The 22,579-nt window shown below is 48.2% G+C and overlaps 1 protein-coding gene across 5 annotated transcripts in view; it reads right to left on the reverse strand.

Moving 5' to 3' along the window:
* Positions 1–561: 561 nt before the first annotated feature.
* The window catches only part of G6PD (glucose-6-phosphate dehydrogenase), a 120,706-nt gene continuing 98,688 nt past the window's right edge, over positions 562–22,579 (reverse strand). For all 5 annotated transcript variants that reach the window (XM_069209282.1, XM_069209284.1, XM_069209286.1 and 2 more), the window contains 2 exons: positions 10,137–10,229; positions 562–2,594 (listed from right to left, as the gene is read on the reverse strand). In XM_069209282.1, the coding sequence (XP_069065383.1) occupies positions 2,504–2,594; positions 10,137–10,229 (184 nt within the window). In that variant the 3' untranslated portion in view covers positions 562–2,503. The remainder of the gene's footprint in view (positions 2,595–10,136; positions 10,230–22,579) is intronic.

The following is a 22,579-nucleotide window of genomic DNA, read 5'->3' on the forward strand; positions in this document are numbered from 1 at the left end:
AGGGCAGCAGAAGAAATAACACTTCAAAAAAGCCTACTACTATTTAAATTGCATTTGAGAAGCAGCCTAAAAAGATTTTACCTGATAATGTGGATAGCAAGGACATCTCCAAACACAAAAGATACTATCAACAACCTGTGGCGTGTTGGTTGTCTCTTCTACCACACATTCGTCTGTCTCTGGATAGGCTGAAAGATTACTGAAACATCTGTCTCCCTCGGTACAAGCATAACATCATAAGGAATATGGAACGAAGCAGGTGTAACCTGGAACCCGCTGCAAAGGCCAATCTGTGAAGCTCCGGGAGGACTGGATAGAATAGCGGTTAGAAGGTATGCCGGGGCAGCATCAAATGGAGCAGCTACAGAATCCAAGACAGAAGAGAGAAGGCACAGAATGCAATCCTACAGACACACGTCCAGCTGAACTCTGGCGCGCTCTCTCTGTTCTGCCAAAGAACGCAACACAGGAGCCAGGTACGCACCTGGGCTCTCACAGACGCGCAGGACCATCACAGATTCACGCTTATTTACAGACAACAAAGTAACGAACACAACAGACTTGCCAAAAACTATTTAATAATGAAACACTGGGAGGCTGGTACAAAATAAGTCACAAGATATTAATGCCTCTGAATTGGAGGCCATTTGGAATACCAAAATCTGTAGACAAAGACCTAGTAGCGTCGGCAGACACAAGCAAGCGCAACCACTAGGTGCATCGCTAGCACGGCCCCTCTCCAATGGAGGAGCAGAGTGAGCTCCGGCCAACATCAGAAACGCCCTGCAGCTTACGTGGAATGTAAGAATCACGAGAGATGACTGCCCGGTGTGGGCCAATGAACAAGTGAGGAGTGCGGCAAAGTACAGACTGCATGGATGTACAGCAGATGATGGGTGGGAGGGGAAAGGGCTGCAAAGGAGAACGCAGACTGGCTCACCTAATGGAATTTGTGAACTTTAGGTGTGTGGGACGCAGGCAAGATACAAAACTGAATACAGATTGCTAAGAGCATCCAATCTGTGAGCTAGTCACCGAAAGACCCATATGGAAGGAAAGAGTGAGAATGCTACGATGGTAGTGTCTCACTCAAAGACGTGTGGTCCCCTTCGACCGGCCAGCTGAGACGTCAAAGGACAGACAGGACTCTGACAATACCTAAGACGAAGAACAGGGTGACTGAAACAACTGAATGAACGATTTTGAAGTCAATAAAAAAAATTCAAAATGAAATAATGATAAAGTCTGGAACAAAAAATTATTGTGGCACATGCCAAGAAAAGGTTCTTCTACAAAGCCAAGAAGGGACTTGGACACAGTCCAACAAGGACTATCTTATAGGCGAGAATGGTTTCTGGCATGGGCCAAAATGGACTCTGCTACAGGCGGAGATGGATCTCTGGCAAGGCCAATAAAGATTTCCTCTACATGCCAGGGGTCTTCAACACAAGTATAGAAGGGGCTGCAGTCCAGGCCAAGAAAGAGCAACACTACAGACCAAGAAGGAAGCTCTTGAAGTGGAGTAGGGCATCCCTTAAAGGCCAATGAGGGGCTGCAGAACAGGCAAATAGGGGCCCTATAATAGGCCCTTCAGTCTGTCAAGGAGTTATTCTACAGTGTCTGCGAAGAGGCACAGTAACGAAAAAAAAATTCTGCATGTGCAGGGAATGTAAAAAGGGACAATGTGTGACCTAGGAGTTAGTTGGGGTCTTCAAAAATAGCTTCAGTGTCTGACCTGGTCCCTCACGGTGGCAAGGGGTCTGGGAACAGTATGTATAATTTTTCAAAAGTCGTTTTTAAGAGGATTGGAAACATATCCTTTGGGAGTGGTGTGGTCCTCCAATATATTTTATCAGGGCTTGGGTAGAACGGGACGCTTCTGTATAGGGGTTCAGCTCAGAATATTGGTGTCTGGTGGAGTTTCAAAGGGTGTGATTTGGGAGGATCCCCATAAAGGTTCTCTAGGGAGGGGGCCTTGGAAGAGACCCCAAGGAGGGGGCGGGGTAGGTGTAACATTAACCTCACGTGGGTTATCAGAATGGGCCCTATATGGGGTGGTTGGATGTATGGATCCATTACATGGGCTCTTCGGAACAACGAGACTGTAATATGGCACTGCACTCTTGGCCACACAGGAAAGGACTGTAGCCCTACAGAGGTTCTCTCTGGTCTCATCGCATTCATGATCCAAGGGGTGCAGAGGGAGCAGATCTGTCTACAGTAAGACTAGAGGTGTGTCCTCTGCACACACTGCAAAGCAGCAAGTAACCTACCACGTGTGATCCCTGTAAACAACCAGAGAACAAAGAACTAAATCAAAGCCACCACCTGATCTGCAAAGCCACCAGGACATGCTGAAGCCAGACACGAGGAGACTGAGCCAGGGGCCTCGGTAGCAGGAACGGGCTCCAGGGATGCAGAGTGCAGCTGCGGGCGGGCTAATGTCCCAAGGAGCTAAGTGCTTTCTTCTTTACTCAACTTTCCATTCTTCAGGGCCCCGGATTCAGAGCTTGTGTGGGTTCACCCACTTGTATGTCCCTTCGTAACGGAATCCAACCTTCTTCATCATCTCGTCTGCTTCTGGTGGGCCGCGGCTGCAAGGAAGACAGAATCCAGTCATTAGTACCTGACCCATAGCAAGAGGGACCGGTGTTGTCTCATACGCCTCTCGCTGACCGTGAATCATGAGTGAAAACTAGGATACTCCTAATCTCAAGGACATTTCAATTATACTCTCAAGAGACTGTCTAAAAGCTAAAGTGAACTATGGTCTGAAAAAAGAAAAAAAAAAAAAAACAGAGCGACAAATGGACTGGACAAAATATAATATTATCCAATGAAAAGACACTTTGATGGTTGCGCCCATCCTTATCTCACTTACATGTCCAGTAAGGCAGGAAGGCCATTGCTTAAGGCAGCCAGAGCAATATTTAGACTGCTTGAAAGCAGTGAATATGGAGAGAAACAAGAGAACCCACCATGCACGCCTGGGACGCAAACAGAACAAACGCTGCCCTCAATGCTGCAGTGCTATTACAACAAGGAGAAAGAGTCACCTTTCAGTGACTCGGGTGCAAGAAGTGGTAAAGTCATCATGTTCTTGGGTACAAAGGCATGGAGGAAAACAGGAGGCGGATTTGGAGGCGGAGAGCCTGACCCGCTGGCAAGTGAGGGGAGACAGATGGAAACCCCTTTGTACAGGAGGATCCTAGATAGAGACTGAACAGTGCCGGTGGCAAGCCCACACGTGCAGTGTCCCTCCTATAGGATCGCAGGTTAGAACGCCCCTTCACATTCATGTGCCTACAGCTCGCATGAAAAGCTTTCTGTACGGAGTTGGAGCCCTCATTAGCAATAGTCCCAGCTCAAAGCAAGTTTTCGATTTTATACAACTTTGCAGAAGCACTGAGTTTTTTCCGGTGTTCTTGTAATTTTTAAGTATTCTTTTCAAATATGTCGTCTGTGGTTCTCGGTTTCATGACAAAGGATGCATTGTCCCAAAATGTCTTGTAAGAAACCTGACAACTGAATACATCTTCCATGGGTGGTAAGGCATGGGTCTGCTGCAGAAGGACCAGCTTCAGCAAAGCTGCTGCTCCTCAATGCATTTATGGGGTCATCTCCTTCCCCGTCTGCTCTATCACAGCCCAGCTTGACCAGGCATTCTTGTCCTCACCGGCACTGCCCTATCAGACAACCGAAGAATCACTCAGAGTGAGCAGCTATGATTGCTTGCATGACGCTTAGGGAGTCCTCTGATGCGCCGCGTGAGATGCCTGAGGAACCTCTATTTACGACCCGTAACTTGCTTCACTTGGTGCATGATTTATCGCTTTTGCGAACGGTCCATTGTTCGTTTTGCCAGGGAGACAGAGTAAATTACTCCAGCAGACAAACCGTCCGCCAAATTTTTTAACTAGCCACCAAGCCAGTGGTTACTTATACTACTCTGGCAGGAAACACCATTGTGGCGCTTCCGGCCAACGAGTTTTTTGCTCCTTGGTCTCAGGCTGCGTCCTCATGATGCAGCCGGCGCCAAACACTTTTGAAAATAAAAAAAATAAAGCTCCCCTCGCCATGGAGTCCTCTCTCATGGCTGGGGGAGCACTATTAGCATTTTACTGTCCCTCACCGCCGGGGTTTGTCTGGCAGTCACGCACACTAAAGAATTTGTTATATGTTTGCCCATCCTGATTGGGTGAGTGACATATAGCCACTTCTCTGACGGGCCTTTACTCCTTCGAGCGTCAGAGAGGTTTGCCTCAGGAGTTGATGGAGTAGTCACTGCCATAACCAAACCTATGGCCCACCCGCATTTAAATAGGTGGAGGGACCAATATGTTGGTGGCAATAATACACCTTACCACCAACATAAATCAGGCCCCTATCTTCCAATAGGAAGCACACTTAAAGAGGCATGCCTGGTTACACTTCCAAGCAGGAGGCACACATGTGTGGTCATACTTTCCAGGATAAAATGTGTATACAAGCTTCTGTGTGGTTACATGTCCCATTCTAAACTGTGTTTGCAGACATGTACGAGGTTACACCTCAAGCAGGAAGGATTCTTGCATGTGATTATAATTTCTAGAATGAAGCATGCTTGCATGCGGTTTCATTTTGCCAGAGTGAACCATGTTTGTGTTTGGTTACAATGTCCAGAGGGAAGCATGCTCACATTTGGTAATCTTGTTAGAGTGAAGCATGCTCGCATGTGGTTACAATGCCCAGAGGGAAGCATGCTCGCATGTGGTTACAATTCCCAGAGTGAAGCATGCTCGCATGAGATTACAATGCCCAGAGGGAAGCATGCTCACATGTGGTTAATCGTGTTAGAGTGAAGCATGCTCGCATGTGGTTACAATTTCCATAGGGATCCATGCTAGCATGTGGTTACAATGCCCAGAGGGATGCATGCTAGCATGTGGTTACAATTCCCAGAGGGAAGCACGCTCGCATGTGGTTACAATGCCCAGAGGGATGCACGCTCGCATGTGGTTACAATGCCCAGAGGGAAGCACGCTCGCATGTGGTTACAATTCCCAGAGGGAAGCATGCTGGCATGTGGTTACAATGCCCAGAGTGAAGCATGCTCGCATGTGGTTACAATTCCCAGAGGGAAGCATGCTCGCATGTGGTTACAATGCCCAAAGGGAAGCATGCTCGCATGTGGTTAAAATGCCCAGAGAGAAGCGTGCTCGCATGTGATTACAATTCCCAGAGGGAAGTGTGCTCGCATGTGGCTACAATGCCCAGAGGGATGCACGCTCGCATGTGGTTACAATGCCCAGAGGGATGCATGCTCGCTCGCATGTGGTTACAATGCCCAGAGGGATGCATGCTCGCTCGCATGTGGTTACAATGCCCAGAGGGAAGCATGCTCGCATGTGGTTACAATTCCCAGAGGGATGCATGCTCGCATGTGGTTACAATTCCCAGAGGGATGCATGCTCGCATGTGGTTACAATACCCAGAGGGAAGCATGCTCGCATGTGGTTACAATGCCCAGAGGGAAGCATGCTCGCATGTGGTTACAATGCCCAGAGGGAAGCATGCTCGCATGTGGTTAAAATGCCCAGAGAGAAGCATGCTCGCATGTGATTACAATTCCCAGAGGGAAGCGTGCTCGCATGTGGCTACAATGCCCAGAGGTAAGCATGCTCGCATGTGGTTACAGTGCCCAGAGTGAAGCACGCTCGCATGTGGTTACAATGCCCAGAGTGAAGCGTGCTCGCATGTGGTTACAATTCCCAGAGGGAAGCGTGCTCTCATGTGGTTACAATGCCCAGAGGGATGCGTGCTGACATGTGGTTACAATTCCCAGAGGGATACATGCTAGCATGTGGTTAAAATTCCCAGAGGGAAGCATGCTCGCATGTGGTTACAATGCCCAGAGGGATGCACGCTCGCACGTGGTTACAATGCCCAGAGGGAAGCATGCTAGCACATGGTTACAATGCCCAGAGGGAAGCATGCTCGCATGTGGTTACAATGCCCAGAGGGAAGCATGCTCGCATGTGGTTACAATGCCCAGAGGGAAGCATGCTCGCATGTGGTTACAATGCCCAGAGGGAAGCATGCTCGCATGTGGTTAAAATTCCCAGAGGGAAGCATGCTCGCATGTGATTACAATTCCCAGAGGGAAGCATGCTCGCATGTGGTTACAATGCCCAGAGTGAAGCATGCTCGCATGTGGTTACAATGCCCAGAGGGAAGCATGCTCCCATGTGGTTACAATTCCCAGAGGGATGCACGCTCGCACGTGGTTACAATGCCCAGAGGGAAGCATGCTAGCATGTGGTTACAATGCCCAGAGGGAAGCATGCTCCAATGTAGTTACAATGCCCAGAGGGATGCATGCTCGCACGTGGTTACAATGCCCAGAGGGAAGCATGCTCGCACGTGGCTACAATGCCCAGAGGGAAGCATGCTCCCATGTGGTTACAATTCCATGCACACAGTTCTGCTTCCAGGGTGTGAAGCTTGCTTGCAGATTTGCATATGATTGCACTTTGCAAAGGAAAGCATGCATGCATGCTTGTGTGTGCTTACCTTACCCAGAGACAAGTACTTGCATGTGCTTATGCTTCCCACAGTGAAGACTGCTTCTGTGCACGTGTGTTGATGGTATTCAGGTTGAAGCTCCCTTGCATGCTTGTGTATGGTCATACTTTCCCCATTAAGTGTGCTTTGCTGACTTGAGACAATGGTAATCATCCTTCACCTTCCTTGAGTGCATGTGTGTGGTGATCTCAGCCTGAAGCTTGCTTGAAGGCTCAGGTACAGTACTGGTTTCTTAGCCTGCTAGCAGGCTAGACTGTGGGTATACAGTCTTTCCCAATACCCAAACTCGCTGGTGAGTTGCTTCCAGCCCACCGGGTTACAGTGCAGGTGACAGACAACCTCGAGTGTCTTCCCCATGTTACCCCAAACCAAATCCTGGGCAGGATCACTTGCGAGCCAGTGACCAATCTGATGCCAGGAGTCAAAGATCTCCTGTTCTCCATCCCATTTGGCAGAGCACAGTGGGCAGTAGAGGGTTGGCTGGCAGCCCCTGAAGAGTGGCACATCATCTCTTCCCGTTTACAGCTCAGGCCCGCACCTGCTGTCGAGTACTTCTCTGTCCCAGTGCTGATCACCTTACAGCACAGCCGGTTATAAGAAGCGTCTAGAACCAGTTCACTATAGTGGAGCGTTACATACATGTGATACTGCAGCGCTACATACATGGGATACCGGAGCTCCACCTACATGGGATACAGGAGCACTACATACATGTGATACTGCAGCGCTACATACATGGGATACCGGAGCTCTACCTACATGGGATAGTGGAGCTCCACATACGTGTGATAGTGGAGCTCCACATACGTGTGATAGTGGAGCTCCACCTACATGGGATACTGGAGCTCTACCTACATGGGATACCGGAGCACTACATACGTGTGATAGTGGAGCTCCACCTACATGGGATACCGGAGCTCTACCTACATGGGATACATGAGCACTACATACGTGTGATAGTGGAGCTCCACATACGTGTGATAGTGGAGCTCCACCTACATGGGATACTGGAGCTCTACCTACATGGGATACCGGAGCACTACATACGTGTGATAGGGGAGCTCCACATACGTGTGATAGTGGAGCTCCACCTACATGGGATACCGGAGCTCTACCTACATGGGATACATGAGCACTACATACGTGTGATAGTGGAGCTCTACCTACATGGGATACCGGAGCTCTACCTACATGGGATACCGGAGCTCTACCTACATGGGATACCGGAGCTCTACCTACATGGGATACATGAGCACTACATACGTGTGATAGTGGAGCTCCACATACGTGTGATAGTGGAGCTCCACCTACATGGGATACCGGAGCTCTACCTACATGGGATACATGAGCACTACATACGTGTGATAGTGGAGCTCCACATACATGGGATACCGGAGCTCTACCTACATGGGATACCGGAGCTCTACCTACATGGGATACCGGAGCACTACATACGTGTGATAGTGGAGCTCCACATACGTGTGATAGTGGAGCTCCACATACGTGTGATACCGGAGCTCTACCTACATGGGATACATGAGCACTACATACGTGTGATAGTGGAGCTCCACATACATGGGATACCGGAGCTCTACCTACATGGGATACCAGAGCACTACATACGTGTGATAGTGGAGCTCCACATACGTGTGATAGTGGAGCTCCACCTACATGGGATACCGGAGCTCTACCTACATGGGATACATGAGCACTACATACGTGTGATAGTGGAGCTCCACATACATGGGATGCCGGAGCTCTACCTACAAGGGATACCGGAGCTCTACCTACATGGGATACATGAGCACTACATACGTGTGATAGTGGAGCACTACATACGTGTGATAGTGGAGCACTACATACGTGTGATAGTGGAGCTCCACATACGTGTGATAGTGGAGCTCCACATACGTGTGATAGTGGAGCTCCACCTACATGGGATACCAGAGCTCTACCTACATGGGATACATGAGCACTACATACGTGTGATAGTGGAGCTCCACATACATGGGATACCGGAGCTCTACCTACATGGGATACCGGAGCTCTACCTACATGGGATACATGAGCACTACATACGTGTGATAGTGGAGCTCCACATATGTGTGATACCGGAGCTCTACCTACATGGGATACATGAGCACTACATATGTGTGATAGTGGAGCTCCACATACATGGGATACCGGAGCTCTACCTACATGGGATACATGAGCACTACATACGTGTGATAGTGGAGCTCCACATACATGGGATACCGGAGCTCCACCTACATGGGATACCGGAGCTCTACCTACATGGGATACCGGAGCACTACATACGTGTGATAGTGGAGCTCCACCTACAAGAAATAGCGGAGCTCTACCTGCATGTGATACCGGAGCTCTACCTACATGTGATACCGGAGCTCTACCTGCATGTGATACCGGAGCTCTACCTACATGTGATACCGGAGCTCTACCTGCATGTGATACCGGAGCTCTACCTGCATGTGATACCGGAGCTCTACCTACATGTGATACCGGAGCTCTACCGACATGTGATAGTGGAGCTCCACATACGTGTGATAGTGGAGCTCCACATACGTGTGATAGTGGAGCTCCACCTACATGGAATACCGGAGCTCTACCTGCATGGAATAGCGGAGCTCTACCTGCATGGAATAGCGGAGCTCTACCTGCATGGAATAGGTGAGCTCTACCTACATGGAATAGCGGAGCTCTACCTGCATGTGATACCGGAGCTCTACCTACATGTGATACTGGAGCTCTACCTACATGTGATACCGGAGCTCTACCTACATGTGATACCGGAGCTCTACCTACATGTGATACCGGAGCTCTACCTACATGGGATACCGGAGCTCTACCTACATGGGATACCGGACCTCTACCCACATGGGATACCGGAGCTCTACCCACATGGGATACCGGAGCTCTACCCACATGGGATACCGGAGCTCTACCCACATGGGATACCGGAGCTCTACCCACATGGGATACCGGAGCTCTTACTACATAGGATACCGGAGCTCTAACTACATGTGATACTTGTGCTCTACATACATGTGATACTGGCGCTCTACATACATGTGATACTGGCGCTCTACATACATGTGATACTGGCGCTCTACAGACACGAGATCCCTCCCTCACTGTGGCAGCGGTCTCGCTCCTGGGCCCTAGTACTGCTAAGCAGCTGCTGTCTCTTGCAGTTTTCGCCACAGCCCAGTTTAATCTTTTCAACTGATTCTGTTGGTGTCACTTTCATTCTGACCTAGCACGCTCATGTTCTGTGCAGCTCCTCTCAAGCCACCCTCGGCCGCACACGCACCTGATGCAGGTGCCCCGGTGCTGGTCCATCTTTGGTTCTAGTTACACTAGTCGCTCAAGCCCTTCCCTAGTGCCTGGTGCATCCAGCCTTTCCAAGCGCCAGTGGAGTTTCTCGTATACCCAGGCCTCCTACACCTGTGGATCTGAGCACTGCCCGTCTACAGATGAAGGGAGTCAGCGGGTTCTGGTGGCGCAGACACCACTGCGAGCATTGACACGACAGCCGGCTGGTGTGCTCTTACCTGCCATACTCATAGGGGATTGGCGGCTTCTTTTCAGACTCCACTGTGTGGAGGAGGGGGGTGAAGATCCGCCAGGCTTCTCTCAGTTCATCACTGCCAAGACATAAAAAAATAGCATTTGTTCTTTGAAGTGTTAATCACATAACCCACAGGATGTCTGAACACCACACAAAGCATGTAATAACAACCACAGTACATGATAAAGCTACTGGTCTGTGCCTTCAGGGCAGCCAAGGCGCCACACTGTCGAAGCAGCTGTCAGATGCCCGCTTCACTTGGACATAGCAGCGAGAACAGCAGAATGACGAGTGAGTTCCCTCCCTTTGGCTCTTTCGGGGAAGGCCTGGGGAGGGTTGGCTACTCATTTAATGTAGGCTGTAGGAAAGCACCCTCTTTTTGGCATGGTTACCCCCACTTTTTGCCTCCTATCAGTGTGCTTGGACTGTATTCACTGGGATCCTGATAACCAGGACCCCAGTGAATGTGCTCTCTCCCTCTAAACTTGGTTGCTTAGGACTTTGCACACCGCTCAATTGGCATACTGGGGCCCCCTTATTAGTCCCTAGTATATGGTACTTCGGTACCCAAGCCATTGGTGCACCAGGGGTTACCTATGGGCTGCAGCATGTATTGTGCCACCAAAGGGAGCCAATGCAAAATGTGTCTGCAGGCCTGCCACTGCAGCCTGCATGAAAAGGTGCATGCACCCTAACACCACAGGTCACTGCACCAGGTCACTGCAAGTAACCTCTATGGTAGGCCCTCCTAGCCCAGAGGGCAGGGTACACATTCCTGTGTGTGAGGCATCCGTGCATGAGCAGTGGTGCTCCTACAAACTCCAGCTCCATTGCACTGGACTTCGTGAGTGCGGGGAAGCCATTTTACTTGTGCACTGGACACAGGTCACTGTGGCCAGCTACATATTGGTAACTCCCCACCTGGGCATGTTTGGTATCAAACATGTTGAAATCATACACCAATACTGTTGCCAGTATTGGTTATATGATCCCATGCTCTCTGGGGGCTCCTTAGAGCCCCCCCCTCAGTATTCTAGAGTTTTGCAAGCAGCCCACGCTGCTGCCACCCTCTATGACTTGGTTCTGCCCTCCTGCTGCTTGACCAGCTCAGGCAGGGGAAGGCAGAACAAATTATTTCATTTGTAAAACAGAGGCAACACCCTCTCCCCTTGGAAATAGGTGTGACATGGCTTGGGATGGGTAGCCCTCCCTCCCCCCAAGTCACTGGTATGCTTTAAAGGGAATATTTGGTGCCCTCCTTACATAAACCAGTTAGCACCAGTCCGGGGAACCCCCCCCGGTCCCTGCTCTGGCGCAAAACTGGACAAAGGAAAGGTGAGTGACCACTCCCCTGTCCATCACCACCCCAGGGATGGTGCCTTGAGCTCCTCCAGGTGGCCACTTGGTTCTTTCATCTTGAATCCAAGATGTGTAGAGGCCCCTGGAAGCATCTGAGTGGCCCGGTCAGGTAGGTGATGTCACAGCCCCCTCCAGATAGGTGGTCACCCTGCTAGGTAACCAATCCCCCTTTGTGGGCTATTTAGGGAACTCCCTCTTGGGTGGGTCCTCAGATTCAATGTGCAAGATTCCAGCAGGACTCCTCTGCATCGTTTACTTCATCTTCTGGCCACTGAAATCGTAACTGGACTCTTCAGGAACCAACAATCTGCAACTTCAATGATGACTCCGCTTTACATCACCGTTTTTTCCAGCTCCTTCCAGCAACTGCAACATTTCCATGGCTGTGCGTCAGCTTGCACCAAGAAGTAAGAAGGAATTTCCCTTGGAGTGAAGGAATCACTCTCTTGCATCGGCAAGCACCAACTGCATATATGTCTGGGTGCATGGATCTGCTCTCCTTCGGAACTGCGTGGATCCTGCATCACAGGTGGTGGTCTGGAGTTGTCCCCTGGGTCCTCTATACCAGCTGTCCAACTTGGGAGAAGGTAAGCCCTTGCCTCTCCTTGCAGGACAGTGCTCCTGTGCACCGCGACTCTTGCAGCTGCCAAGGCTTGCTTGCTACTGCTCCAAGGGATCTTCAGACTCAGTGTAGCCCCTGCCTCCAGCACTTCTTCCGGCCAAAAAGGCTCCTCTCTGCTGCTCCAGCAACGTGGGCTCTTCTTCAGGTGTGCTTAGTGGGCATCACTGCGACTCCTGTGCCTGCTGCCAGTGAACAACTGAAGTCCACGAGAGTGGAGCTCTCCACCAGAGACTTTCACTCCTCATCACTAATCCTGTGCTAGGATCCACCATGAAGCTTAGATTCCTGTCTTTGGAGACTCCTCCACCAGCAATGCGATTCTACGCTCTGTATGCCTGTGGGTGTGCTCGCATACAGCGATAGATCATCATAACGTCCCTGCTCCCACAACTTCACAGATCATTCCACTGAGGTTTTACAATGTAAGGTTTACAGACAATACTCCCTGTGCCTCTGACTCCCGATGAGCGCGCACACAGGTCCGGGAGGAAAGCTCTTCGATATCGGGCTCAGACTAATAAAACAGAGTCCCACTCGTCAAGATGGTAATCCATCAGCTGAGCTATTCAACACGGATACAGAATGCTCAAGTGATGCTTATACATTGACCAGAAGCAGAAATAAGAACCATTAGGAGGTGTGCTGCATCTTTCAAGGAGAAGAAAAGGAGTTACTTACCTGTAACTCTTGTTCTCCAGTATTAGTATCTTTCATAGATTCACATGCGTGAATCATTCCCCATCATCGAGATGGGAGTCCCCGGCACCATAACATACCAGTATGTGTTATTATCATAGACCCTAATGGCAATGAACAGTGTATTTAACAATATATCCATTTCCTTTTGTAAAGGGGCCAAACTTGAGCCATGACCAATCAGGCAACAACACTCCCCTGAGAGGCGCTTTCCCTCAGAATTTCGAGCACAAGAGTCAAATTGGTATTTGAGGTGTAAGGGGGGCCCCTCTTAGGAGAGGAGGGTGGGTCGCATGTGAATCTATGAAAGATACCAATACTGGATAACTGACGTTACAGGCAACCATTTTTCTTGGATCTTTCATAGATTCACATGATTGAATCAGAATAGCGAGCAGTTTCCAACACTGTTACAAAACAATACAACTATTTGCCGAAGGTGGGTAGTAAAACCAATGCAATAAAGAAAAACTATATGTTGTGTTGGTAATAAATTGTAATCAAAATAACAGTTATATTAAAAATATTCTGTAATAACCATTACATAAGTAATCTTGTAAGGAACTGTTCCTCTAAAATAGAGGCTCACCTTACTGGAAGAAGTGTGGTAACACTGCTTGACCGACGGCTGCATCTTCTTGAAGCGTCGACTGCAGGCAGTGGTTCTGGGTAAATGTGAGAGCATTCTTCCATGCTGCAGCCCGGCACATCTTCTCCAACGGCGCACCCGCAAAAAGAGCAGCTGAGGTGAATACTGCCCAAGTTGATTGTGCCCTGACTTTGGTTTTAAGTGGTTTCCCTGCTTTTGAATGACAAAACTGGACTGTAGTGGAAGACCATCTTGCGATCATGGCTTTAGTGACTGCACACCCTTGATGTGCCTGACTGTATGACATGAACAGCTGACTGGATTTGCGTATGTTCCTTGTACGACACAAACAGAATTTGAGGCATCTCTTGATGTCCAGAGTATGAAGAGCTTGCTCAGTTGGGGTGGCTGGATTCGGGAAAATGTGGGCAGAATGATTGGTTCATTTATGTGGAAGTGAGTTGGTACTTTGGGAATTAACCCAGGAGTCGTTCTTAATAAGACGTAATCGTCAGTCAAATGTAAGAATGGCTCGAGTAGTGAAGGCTTGTATCTCACTGACTCGTCTTGCAGAGGTAATAATGCTACCTTCCAGGTGAGAATCTGAAGCCTGCCTCATGAATGGGCTCAAAGGGTGGTTTCACCAACTGAGAAAGTACTATGTTGAAATGCCAGTTCTGGTGGTGGGGCTGTGATCGGAGGGAAAGCCCTGAACAAACTCTCCCTAAATTGTTTGATTACTCTCTCTGAGCATGGAGATGGTGAGTTAGATGGCCTTCTGTATCCTGAGACAGCCGCAAGGTAGAGCTTGATGGACACGTGCACTAGCCAAGATTTTGCCAGCAATAGGAGATACGACAGTCTCTGTTCAGGTGATGCTTTTAAAGGATGTACGTAGATTGTTGACACCATACACTGAATCTTTTCCACTTTAACCTGTATGTTTTGTTGTTGGAGTCTGCTCTTGCTTTAGCCAGTATATCCTCGCAGTCCTGAGGAACGTCTAGGTCGTTTTATTCATTTAACTCAGGCGCCATGCACATGAGTGGCAAGATGTTGGATCCGGATGGAGAACCTGGCCTTTGTCCCTGGTCAGTAGCGTTGGAAGTGGAGGTAGGTGAACGGGTTTGCACTCCAACATCAAGAGAGGTTCCATATACCAGTGCTGCCCGGGCCATCTGGGGCATGAGGATCAGGCAACAATGCTCCCTTTTCATCTTCCTGAGAACCACTGGTATGAGAGGGAAGGGGGAAAGCATAAGCATAAATCCCTGACCATCGCATCGAAAGGGCATTCCCCCACAACCATGGGAGCATCGACTAGCATAAAACTGGCATTTGGTGTTTATGTTAGTCACAAAGAGGTCTAACGGTGGCTTGCCTCAAAGTGAGACGATCTTGCTTGTCTGTGTTTGACTGAGCTCCCACTCGTGACAGTTTTCTGTTGTCCTGCTGAGTGTGTCTGTGAAAGTGTTGTTGACTCCGGGTACATGCTCCGCCCTTAGTGATATAATGCGAACAGTGAGCTAATTCCAGAGATCCTGAGCCTCCTGGGAGAGCGATAGGGATCGTGCTCCTCCTTGCTTGTTTATATAATGCATGGTGGCTGTGTTGTAGTTACGGACCAGAACTGATGAGCCAGATATCCTTGGAAGAAAGGCTTAAAGAGTGAGAAAGATGGCCTTTAATTCCAGGCTGTTCATATGCAATGCTTTTTGTCATGACCGCTCTCCCTGAATTTGTGAATCCTGCAGATGGCTGTCCCAGCCCTGCAGGGAGACGTCTGTTATCACGAATTCGGGTACGTGAGGAAGGAATCCGACGTCTCAAGATAAATGAGAAGTCTGGGCCCACCACACTAGGGTGTTCTTCATGTTCGGAGTGATGGTTACCACATCTGCGAACAATCCTTCTTTCTGTATCTATTGCTTCTGCAGTTCTTCCTGAAATGGTCTTATTTTGATTCTCACAAGAGGTACTAGATTTATCTCAGAGGACATTATGCCTATCATGGACTTGTACAGACGTACTGAAACGGACCTTTTTCTTGAAAGCTTGATCGCCAGTTGTCTTTACTTGTATTGTCTGTTCTGGGATAAAAACGCTTTGTTGCGTACGGTGTCTGGAAGAGCCCCTAGAAGGAAAATGTCACTTACCCAGTGTACATCTGTTAGTGGCATTAGTCGCTGCAGATTCACATGCTGTGCATAGTCCGCCATCTGGTGTTGGGTCGGAGTGTTACAAGTTGTTTTTCTTCGAAGAAGTCTTTTCGAGTCACGGGACCGAGGGACTCCTCCTCCTTTGTTTCCATTGCGCATGGGCGTCGACTCCATGTTAGATTGTTTTCCCCGCAGAGGGTGAGGTAGGAGTTGTGTATGTTAGTAATAGTGCCCATGCAATGGAATGACTAAGTATGTACAAAATGAAGCTTAAAGTATGAAAGTGTCACTTACCCAGTGTACATCTGTTCGTGGCATCAGTCGCTGAAGATTCACATGTTGTGCATAGCCCGCCATCTGGTGTTGGGTCGGAGTGTTACAAGTTGTTTTTCTTCGAAGAAGTCTTTCGAGTCACGGGACCGAGTGACTCCTCCTTTTGTCTCCATTGCGCATGGGCGTCGACTCCATCTTCGATTGTTTTCCCCGCAGAGGGTGAGGTAGGAGTTGTGTTGTAGTAATAGTGCCCATGCAATGGAGTGACTAAGTATGTACCTATTTAAGGTTTAAATAATATATTTACAAATGTACAAAGCTTAAGCTAACTTCCGAACTGCTACAGGCTCCCGGGGAGGCGGGTGGGCACATGCGAATCTACTGCGACTGATGCCACGAACAGATGTACACTGGGTAAGTGACATTTTCAGTTCGATGGCATCTGTCGCTGCAGATACACATGTTGTGCATAGACTAGTAAGCAGTTATCTCCCCAAAAGCGGTGGCTCAGCCTGTAGGAGTGGAAGTAGTTTGAAATAAGGTTCTTAACACGGCTTGACCTACTGTGGCTTGTTGTGCGGATAGCACGTCTACACAGTAGTGCTTAGTAAATGTGTGAGGCGTAGACCATGTTGCTGCCTTACATATTTCGTTCATTGGAATATTTCCTAGAAAGGCCATGGTAGCACCTTTCTTTCTGGTTGAGTGTGCCCTTGGTGTAATGGGCAGCTGTCGTTTAGCTTTAAGGTAGCAGATTTGGATGCACTTAACTATCCATCTGGCTATACCTTGTTTTGATATTGGGTTTCCTGCATGAGGTTTTTGGAATGCAATAAATAGCTGTTTAGTTTTTCTGATGTTCTTTGTTCTGTCAATGTAGTACATTAATGCTCTTTTGACATCTAATGTATGTAGTGCCCTCTCAGCTACGGAATCTGGCTGTGGGAAGAATACTGGTAGTTCTACCCTTTGATTTAGGTGGAATGGTGAAATAACCTTCTGTAAAAATTTAGGATTAGTCCTTAGGACTACCTTATTTTTGTGTAGTTGGATAAAAGGTTCTTGTATTGTAAACGCCTGAATTTCACTTACTCTTCTTAGAGATGTGATGGCGATGAGAAATGCAACTTTCCAGGTTAGGAATTGTATTTCGCAAGAATGCATAGGTTCAAAGGGTGGACCCATGAGTCTTGTTAAGACGATGTTGAGGTTCCATGAAGAAACAGGTGGTGTCCTTGGTGGTATAATTCTTTTGAGGCCTTCCATAAACGCTTTAATGACAGGTATCCTAAATAGTGAAGTTGAATGGGTAATCTGCAGGTATGCAGATATTGCTGCGAGGTGTATTTTAATGGAAGAGAAGGCCAGGTTCGATGTTTGTAAATGTAGTAAGTAGCCCACTACATCCTTTGGAGATGCGTGTAATGGTTGAATTTGATTCTGATGGCAGTAGCAAGCAAACCTTTTCCATTTGCTTGCATAGCAGTGTCTAGTGGATGGTTTTCTAGCTTGCTTTATGACTTCCATACATTCTTGTGTGAGGTTTAAGTGTCCGAATTCTAGGATTTCAGGAGCCAGATTGCTAGATTCAGCGATGCTGGGTTTGGATGCCTGATCTGTTGTTTGTGTTGTGTTAACAGATCTGGCCTGTTGGGCAACTTGACGTGGGGTACTACTGATAGGTCTAGCAGTGTTGTGTACCAAGGTTGCCTTGCGATGTTTGTGCTATCAGTATGAGTTTGAGTTTGTTTTGACTCAATTTGTTTACTAGATATGGAAGGAGAGGGAGAGGGGGAGGGGGAGGGGGAAAAGCGTACGCAAATTTCCCTGACCAGTTCATCCATAGGGCATTGCCTTGAGACTGCCTGTGTGGGTATCTGGATGCGAAGTTTTGGCATTTTGCGTTCTCCTTTGTTGCAAATAAGTCTATTTGAGGTGTTCCCCAAAGTTTGAAGTAAGTGTTTAGAATTTGGGGGTGAATTTCCCATTCGTGGACCTGTTGGTGATCTCGAGAGAGATTGTCTGCAAGTTGATTCTGGATCCCTGGAATAAACTGTGCTATTAGGCGAACGTGGTTGTGAATTGCCCATCGCCATATCTTTTGTGCTAGAAGGCTCATCTGCGTTGAGTGTGTCCCCCCCTGTTTGTTTAGATAATACATTGTTGTCATGTTGTCTGTTTTGACAAGAATGTACTTGTGAGTTATGATTGGTTGGAATACTTTTAGTGCTTGAAAAACTGCTAGCAGTTCCAGGTGATTTATGTGCAGTTTTGTTTGATGTACGTCCCATTGTCCTTGTATGCTGTGTTGATCGAGGTGTGCTCCCCACCCCGTCATGGAAGCATCTGTCGTTATTACGTATTGTGGCACTGGGTCTTGGAAAGGCCGCCCTTTGTTTAAATTTATACTGTTCCACCATAGAAGCGAGAGGTATGTTTGGCGGTCTATCAACACCAGATCTAGAAGGTGACCCTGTGCTTGTGACCATTGTGATGCTAGGTACTGTTGTAAGGGCCTCATGTGCAGTCTTGCGTTCGGGACAATGGCTATGCATGAGGACATCATGCCTAGGAGTTGTAATCTCATTTTTGCTTGTATTCTCTGTGTTGGGTACATGCGTTGTATGATCTTGTTGAAATTTTGAATTCTCTGTGGACTTGGAGTGGCTAATCCTTTTGTTGTATCTATTATGGCTCCTAGGTATTGTTGTACTTTGCACGGCAGAATGTGTGATTTTGCATAGTTGATGGTGAAACCGAGTTTGTAGAGGGTTTGTATGACCTGATTTGTGTGGTGTGAGCACCTTGTCAGTGAGTTGGTCTTGATTAGCCAGTCGTCTAGATACGGGAATACGTGTATTTGCTGCCTTCTGATGTGTGCAGCCACTACTGCTAGACATTTTGTAACGACTCTTGGTGCGGTTGTTAAACCAAACGGCAATACTTTGAATTGGTAATGTATTCCTTTGAATACAAACCTGAGGTATTTCCTGTGCGACTGATGTATTGGTATGTGGAAATACGCGTCTTTGAGATCTAAGGTTGTCATGTAGTCCTGTTGCTTTAGCAATGGTAACACTTCTTGTAGCGTGACCATGTGAAAGTGTTCTGATTTGATGTAGGTGTTTAGTGTTCTGAGGTCTAGGATTGGTCTCAGTGTTTTGTCCTTTTTTGGTATTAGGAAGTACAGTGAATAAACTCCTGTGTTTATTTGTGTTTCTGGTACCAGTTCTATTGCGTTCTTTTGCAGTAATGCTTGAACTTCTATTTCCAGAAGGTCTGAATGTTGTTTTGATAAATTCTGTGCTTTTGGTGGTATGTTTGGAGGGATTTGTAGAAATTCTATGCAATAACCATGTTGGATAATTGCTAAGACCCAAGTGTCTGTAGTTATTTCTTTCCATGCTTTGTAATACTGACCTATTCTTCCCCCCACTGGTGTTGTGTGGAGGGGGTGAGTGACATGTGAGTCACTGTTTGGTTGTAGGGGTTTTGGGGCTTTGAAATTTTCCCCTATTCCTAGGGAATTGTCCTCTGTATTGGCCCCGAAAGCCTCCTCTCTGGTACTGTCCCTGGTAGCTGGACGGTGTTGCCTGCGAGGTGCTGGCTTGTGTGGCCTGACCCCGAAACCCCCCTCTAAAGGTTGTCTTGCGGAAGGTGCTGTAAGTGCCTCTGCTCTGCGGGGAGTAGAGTGCGCCCATGGCTTTAGCAGTGTCAGTGTCCTTTTTGAGTTTCTCAATTGCCGTGTCCACCTCTGGTCCGAACAGTTGTTTCTCATTGAATGGCATATTGAGCACTGCCTGCTGTATCTCTGGTTTAAAACCAGACGTTCGTAGCCATGCGTGCCTTCTTATAGTCACAGATGTGTTAATTGTTCTCGCAGCTGTGTCCGCTGCGTCCATAGAGGAGCGTATCTGATTATTAGATATGTTTTGTCCTTCCTCAACCACCTGCTTCGCCCTCTTTTGTAGTTCCTTGGGTAGATGCTCAATGAGGTGTTGCATCTCGTCCCAATGGGCTCTGTCATAGCGCGCGAGTAGTGCTTGAGAGTTAGCGATGCGCCACTGGTTTGCAGCCTGTACTGCGACTCTCTTTCCGGCTGCATCGAACTTGCGGCTCTCTGTATCTGGGGGTGGTGCATCCCCAGATGTGTGGGAGTTGGCTCTCTTGCGAGCTGCTCCTACTACGACGGAATCTGGTGGCAGCTGTGTGGTGATGAAAACAGGGTCTGTGGGAGGTGCTTTATATTTCTTTTCCACCCTTGGTGTTATTGCCCTACTCTTGACCGGCTCCTTGAAGATTTCCTTTGCGTGCCGAAGCATTCCTGGGAGCATAGGCAGGCTTTGGTAGGAGCTGTGGGTGGAGGAGAGGGTGTTGAATAAGAAGTCATCCTCGACTGGTTCTGAGTGGAGGTTTACGTTGTGGAACTCTGCCGCTCTAGCCACCACTTGTGAATCTGCTGTGCTGTCTTCTGGTGGTGAGGGCTTTGGGGGATACGCCTCTGGACTGTTGTCCGACACTGGGGCGTCGTATAAGTCCCAAGCGTCTTGGTCCTGGTCACCTTGGCTCACGGTGGTGTGAGCCGGGGAATGTGATGGAGTTTGTGCTGGTGAAACGTTAGTTACAGGTGGAGAAGAGGGTGGCGGAGTTACCTTTTTCACCATTTTTGTTTGTGGTGCTTGGTCTGTTTGAAACTCCAGTCTCCTTTTTCTCCTAATAGGGGGAAGGGTGCTTATTTTCCCTGTTCCTTCCTGTATGACAATACGTTTCTGCGTATGGTCCACTTCGGTGGATTGCAACTCTTCCTCAAATCTATGCTTTCGCATCTGAGAGGACAGTGATTGCTCCTCTGAATAGGAACCGGTAACTGGGTCGGTTGCGGGTCGTTTTGGCACCGAAACCCTGTCTGTACTCTTTTTCGGCTCCGAGGTGACTTTTTTCTTTTTTGGAGTCGAAACCTCTCGGCGTCGATCTTCCTCGGTGCCACTGTCTCGGCGTCAAGCCGTTTCGGCACCGCTATCTCGGCGTCGATCTTTTTCAGCAGCACTTTCTCGGTCCGAGAAGGCTGCATGCCGGTGTCTCGACCGGAGTCGGACGATCTTGGCACTGTTTCGGCCTTTTTCGGTGCCGATGGTCGGTCACCGAATTTATGGGTCGAGCCATGGCCTGGTGGCAGTGGCGTCCCCTGGGCCTTGTCACTTTTCTTGTGTGTTGTCTTCGACGTCTTACTCACAGTTCTTTGATCTTCGAATTTCTCGGAGTCCGATTCGTGGATCGAGAAGGTTTCTTCTTCCTCTTGTTCCTCGAACTCTCGGTGTGCTGTCGGCATGGACGCTATCTGAAGTCTTCTGGCTCGACGGTCACGGAGTGTCTTTCGGGACCGGAACGCACGACAGGCCTCGCAAGTCTCTTCACTGTGCTCAGGCGACAGGCACAGGTTACAGACCAAATGTTGGTCTGAATACGGGTATTTGTTGTGGCATTTGGGACAGAAACGAAACGGGGTCCGTTCCATCTGCGTTGTTTTACACGCGGTCGGGCCGACCAGGCCCCGACGGGGGATCGAAAGCTACCCCGAAGGGCACCGGAGCTCTTCAAACTTCGATGCGGTGTCGATTCTATCTAAGCCGATCCCGAACGCAACAATACCGACGTAATCTTCCGATAGTTAGCTAACTTTCCGTTCCGAAACTCGGAGCGACAGGAACACGTCCGAACCCGATGGCGGAAAGAAAACAATCGAAGATGGAGTCGACGCCCATGCGCAATGGAGACAAAAGGAGGAGTCACTCGGTCCCGTGACTCGAAAGACTTCTTCGAAGAAAAACAACTTGTAACACTCCGACCCAACACCAGATGGCGGGCTATGCACAACATGTGTATCTACAGCGACAGATGCCATCGAACATATATTTACAAATGTACAAATGTTCAAGATGTACTTCCAAACGGCTACAGGCTCCCGGGGAGGCAGGTGGGCGCATGTGAATCTGCAGCGACTAATGCCACGAACAGATGTACACTGGGTAAGTGACATTTTCCGTTCGATGGCATGTGTAGCTGCAGATACACATGCTTTGCATAGACTAGTAAGCAGTTATCTCCCCAAAAGCGGTGGTTCAGCCTGTAGGAGTGGAAGTTGTTTGAAACAATGTTCTTAGTACAGCTTGACCTACTGTGGCTTGTTGTGCAGATAACACATCTACACAGTAGTGTTTAGTAAATGTATGAGGCGTAGACCATGTTGCTGCCTTACATATTTTGTTCATTGGAATATTTCCTAGAAAGGCCATAGTAGCACCTTTCTTTCTGGTTGAGTGTGCCTTTGGTGTAATAGGCAGCTCTCTCTTTGCTTTAAGGTAGCAGGTTTGGATGCACCTAACTATCCATCTGGCAATACCCTGTTTTGATATTGGATTTCCTGTATGAGGTTTTTGAAATGCAATAAATAGTTGTTTTGTTTTTCTAATTAGTTTTGTTCTGTCAATGTAGTACATTAGTGCTCTTTTGATGTCTAATGTATGTAGTGCTCTTTCAGCTATTGAGTTTGGCTCTGGAAAGAATACTGGCAATTCTACTGTTTGATTTAAGTGGAACGGTGAGATGACCTTTGGTAAGAATTTTGGGTTGGTTCTTAGAACTACTTTATTCTTGTGTATTTGAATAAATGGTTCTTGTATGGTAAACGCCTGAATTTCACTTACTCTTCTTAGAGATGTGATGGCAAT

Source organism: Pleurodeles waltl, chromosome 10, assembly GCF_031143425.1.
Source record: "Pleurodeles waltl isolate 20211129_DDA chromosome 10, aPleWal1.hap1.20221129, whole genome shotgun sequence".
NCBI lineage: Eukaryota > Metazoa > Chordata > Amphibia > Caudata > Salamandridae > Pleurodeles > Pleurodeles waltl.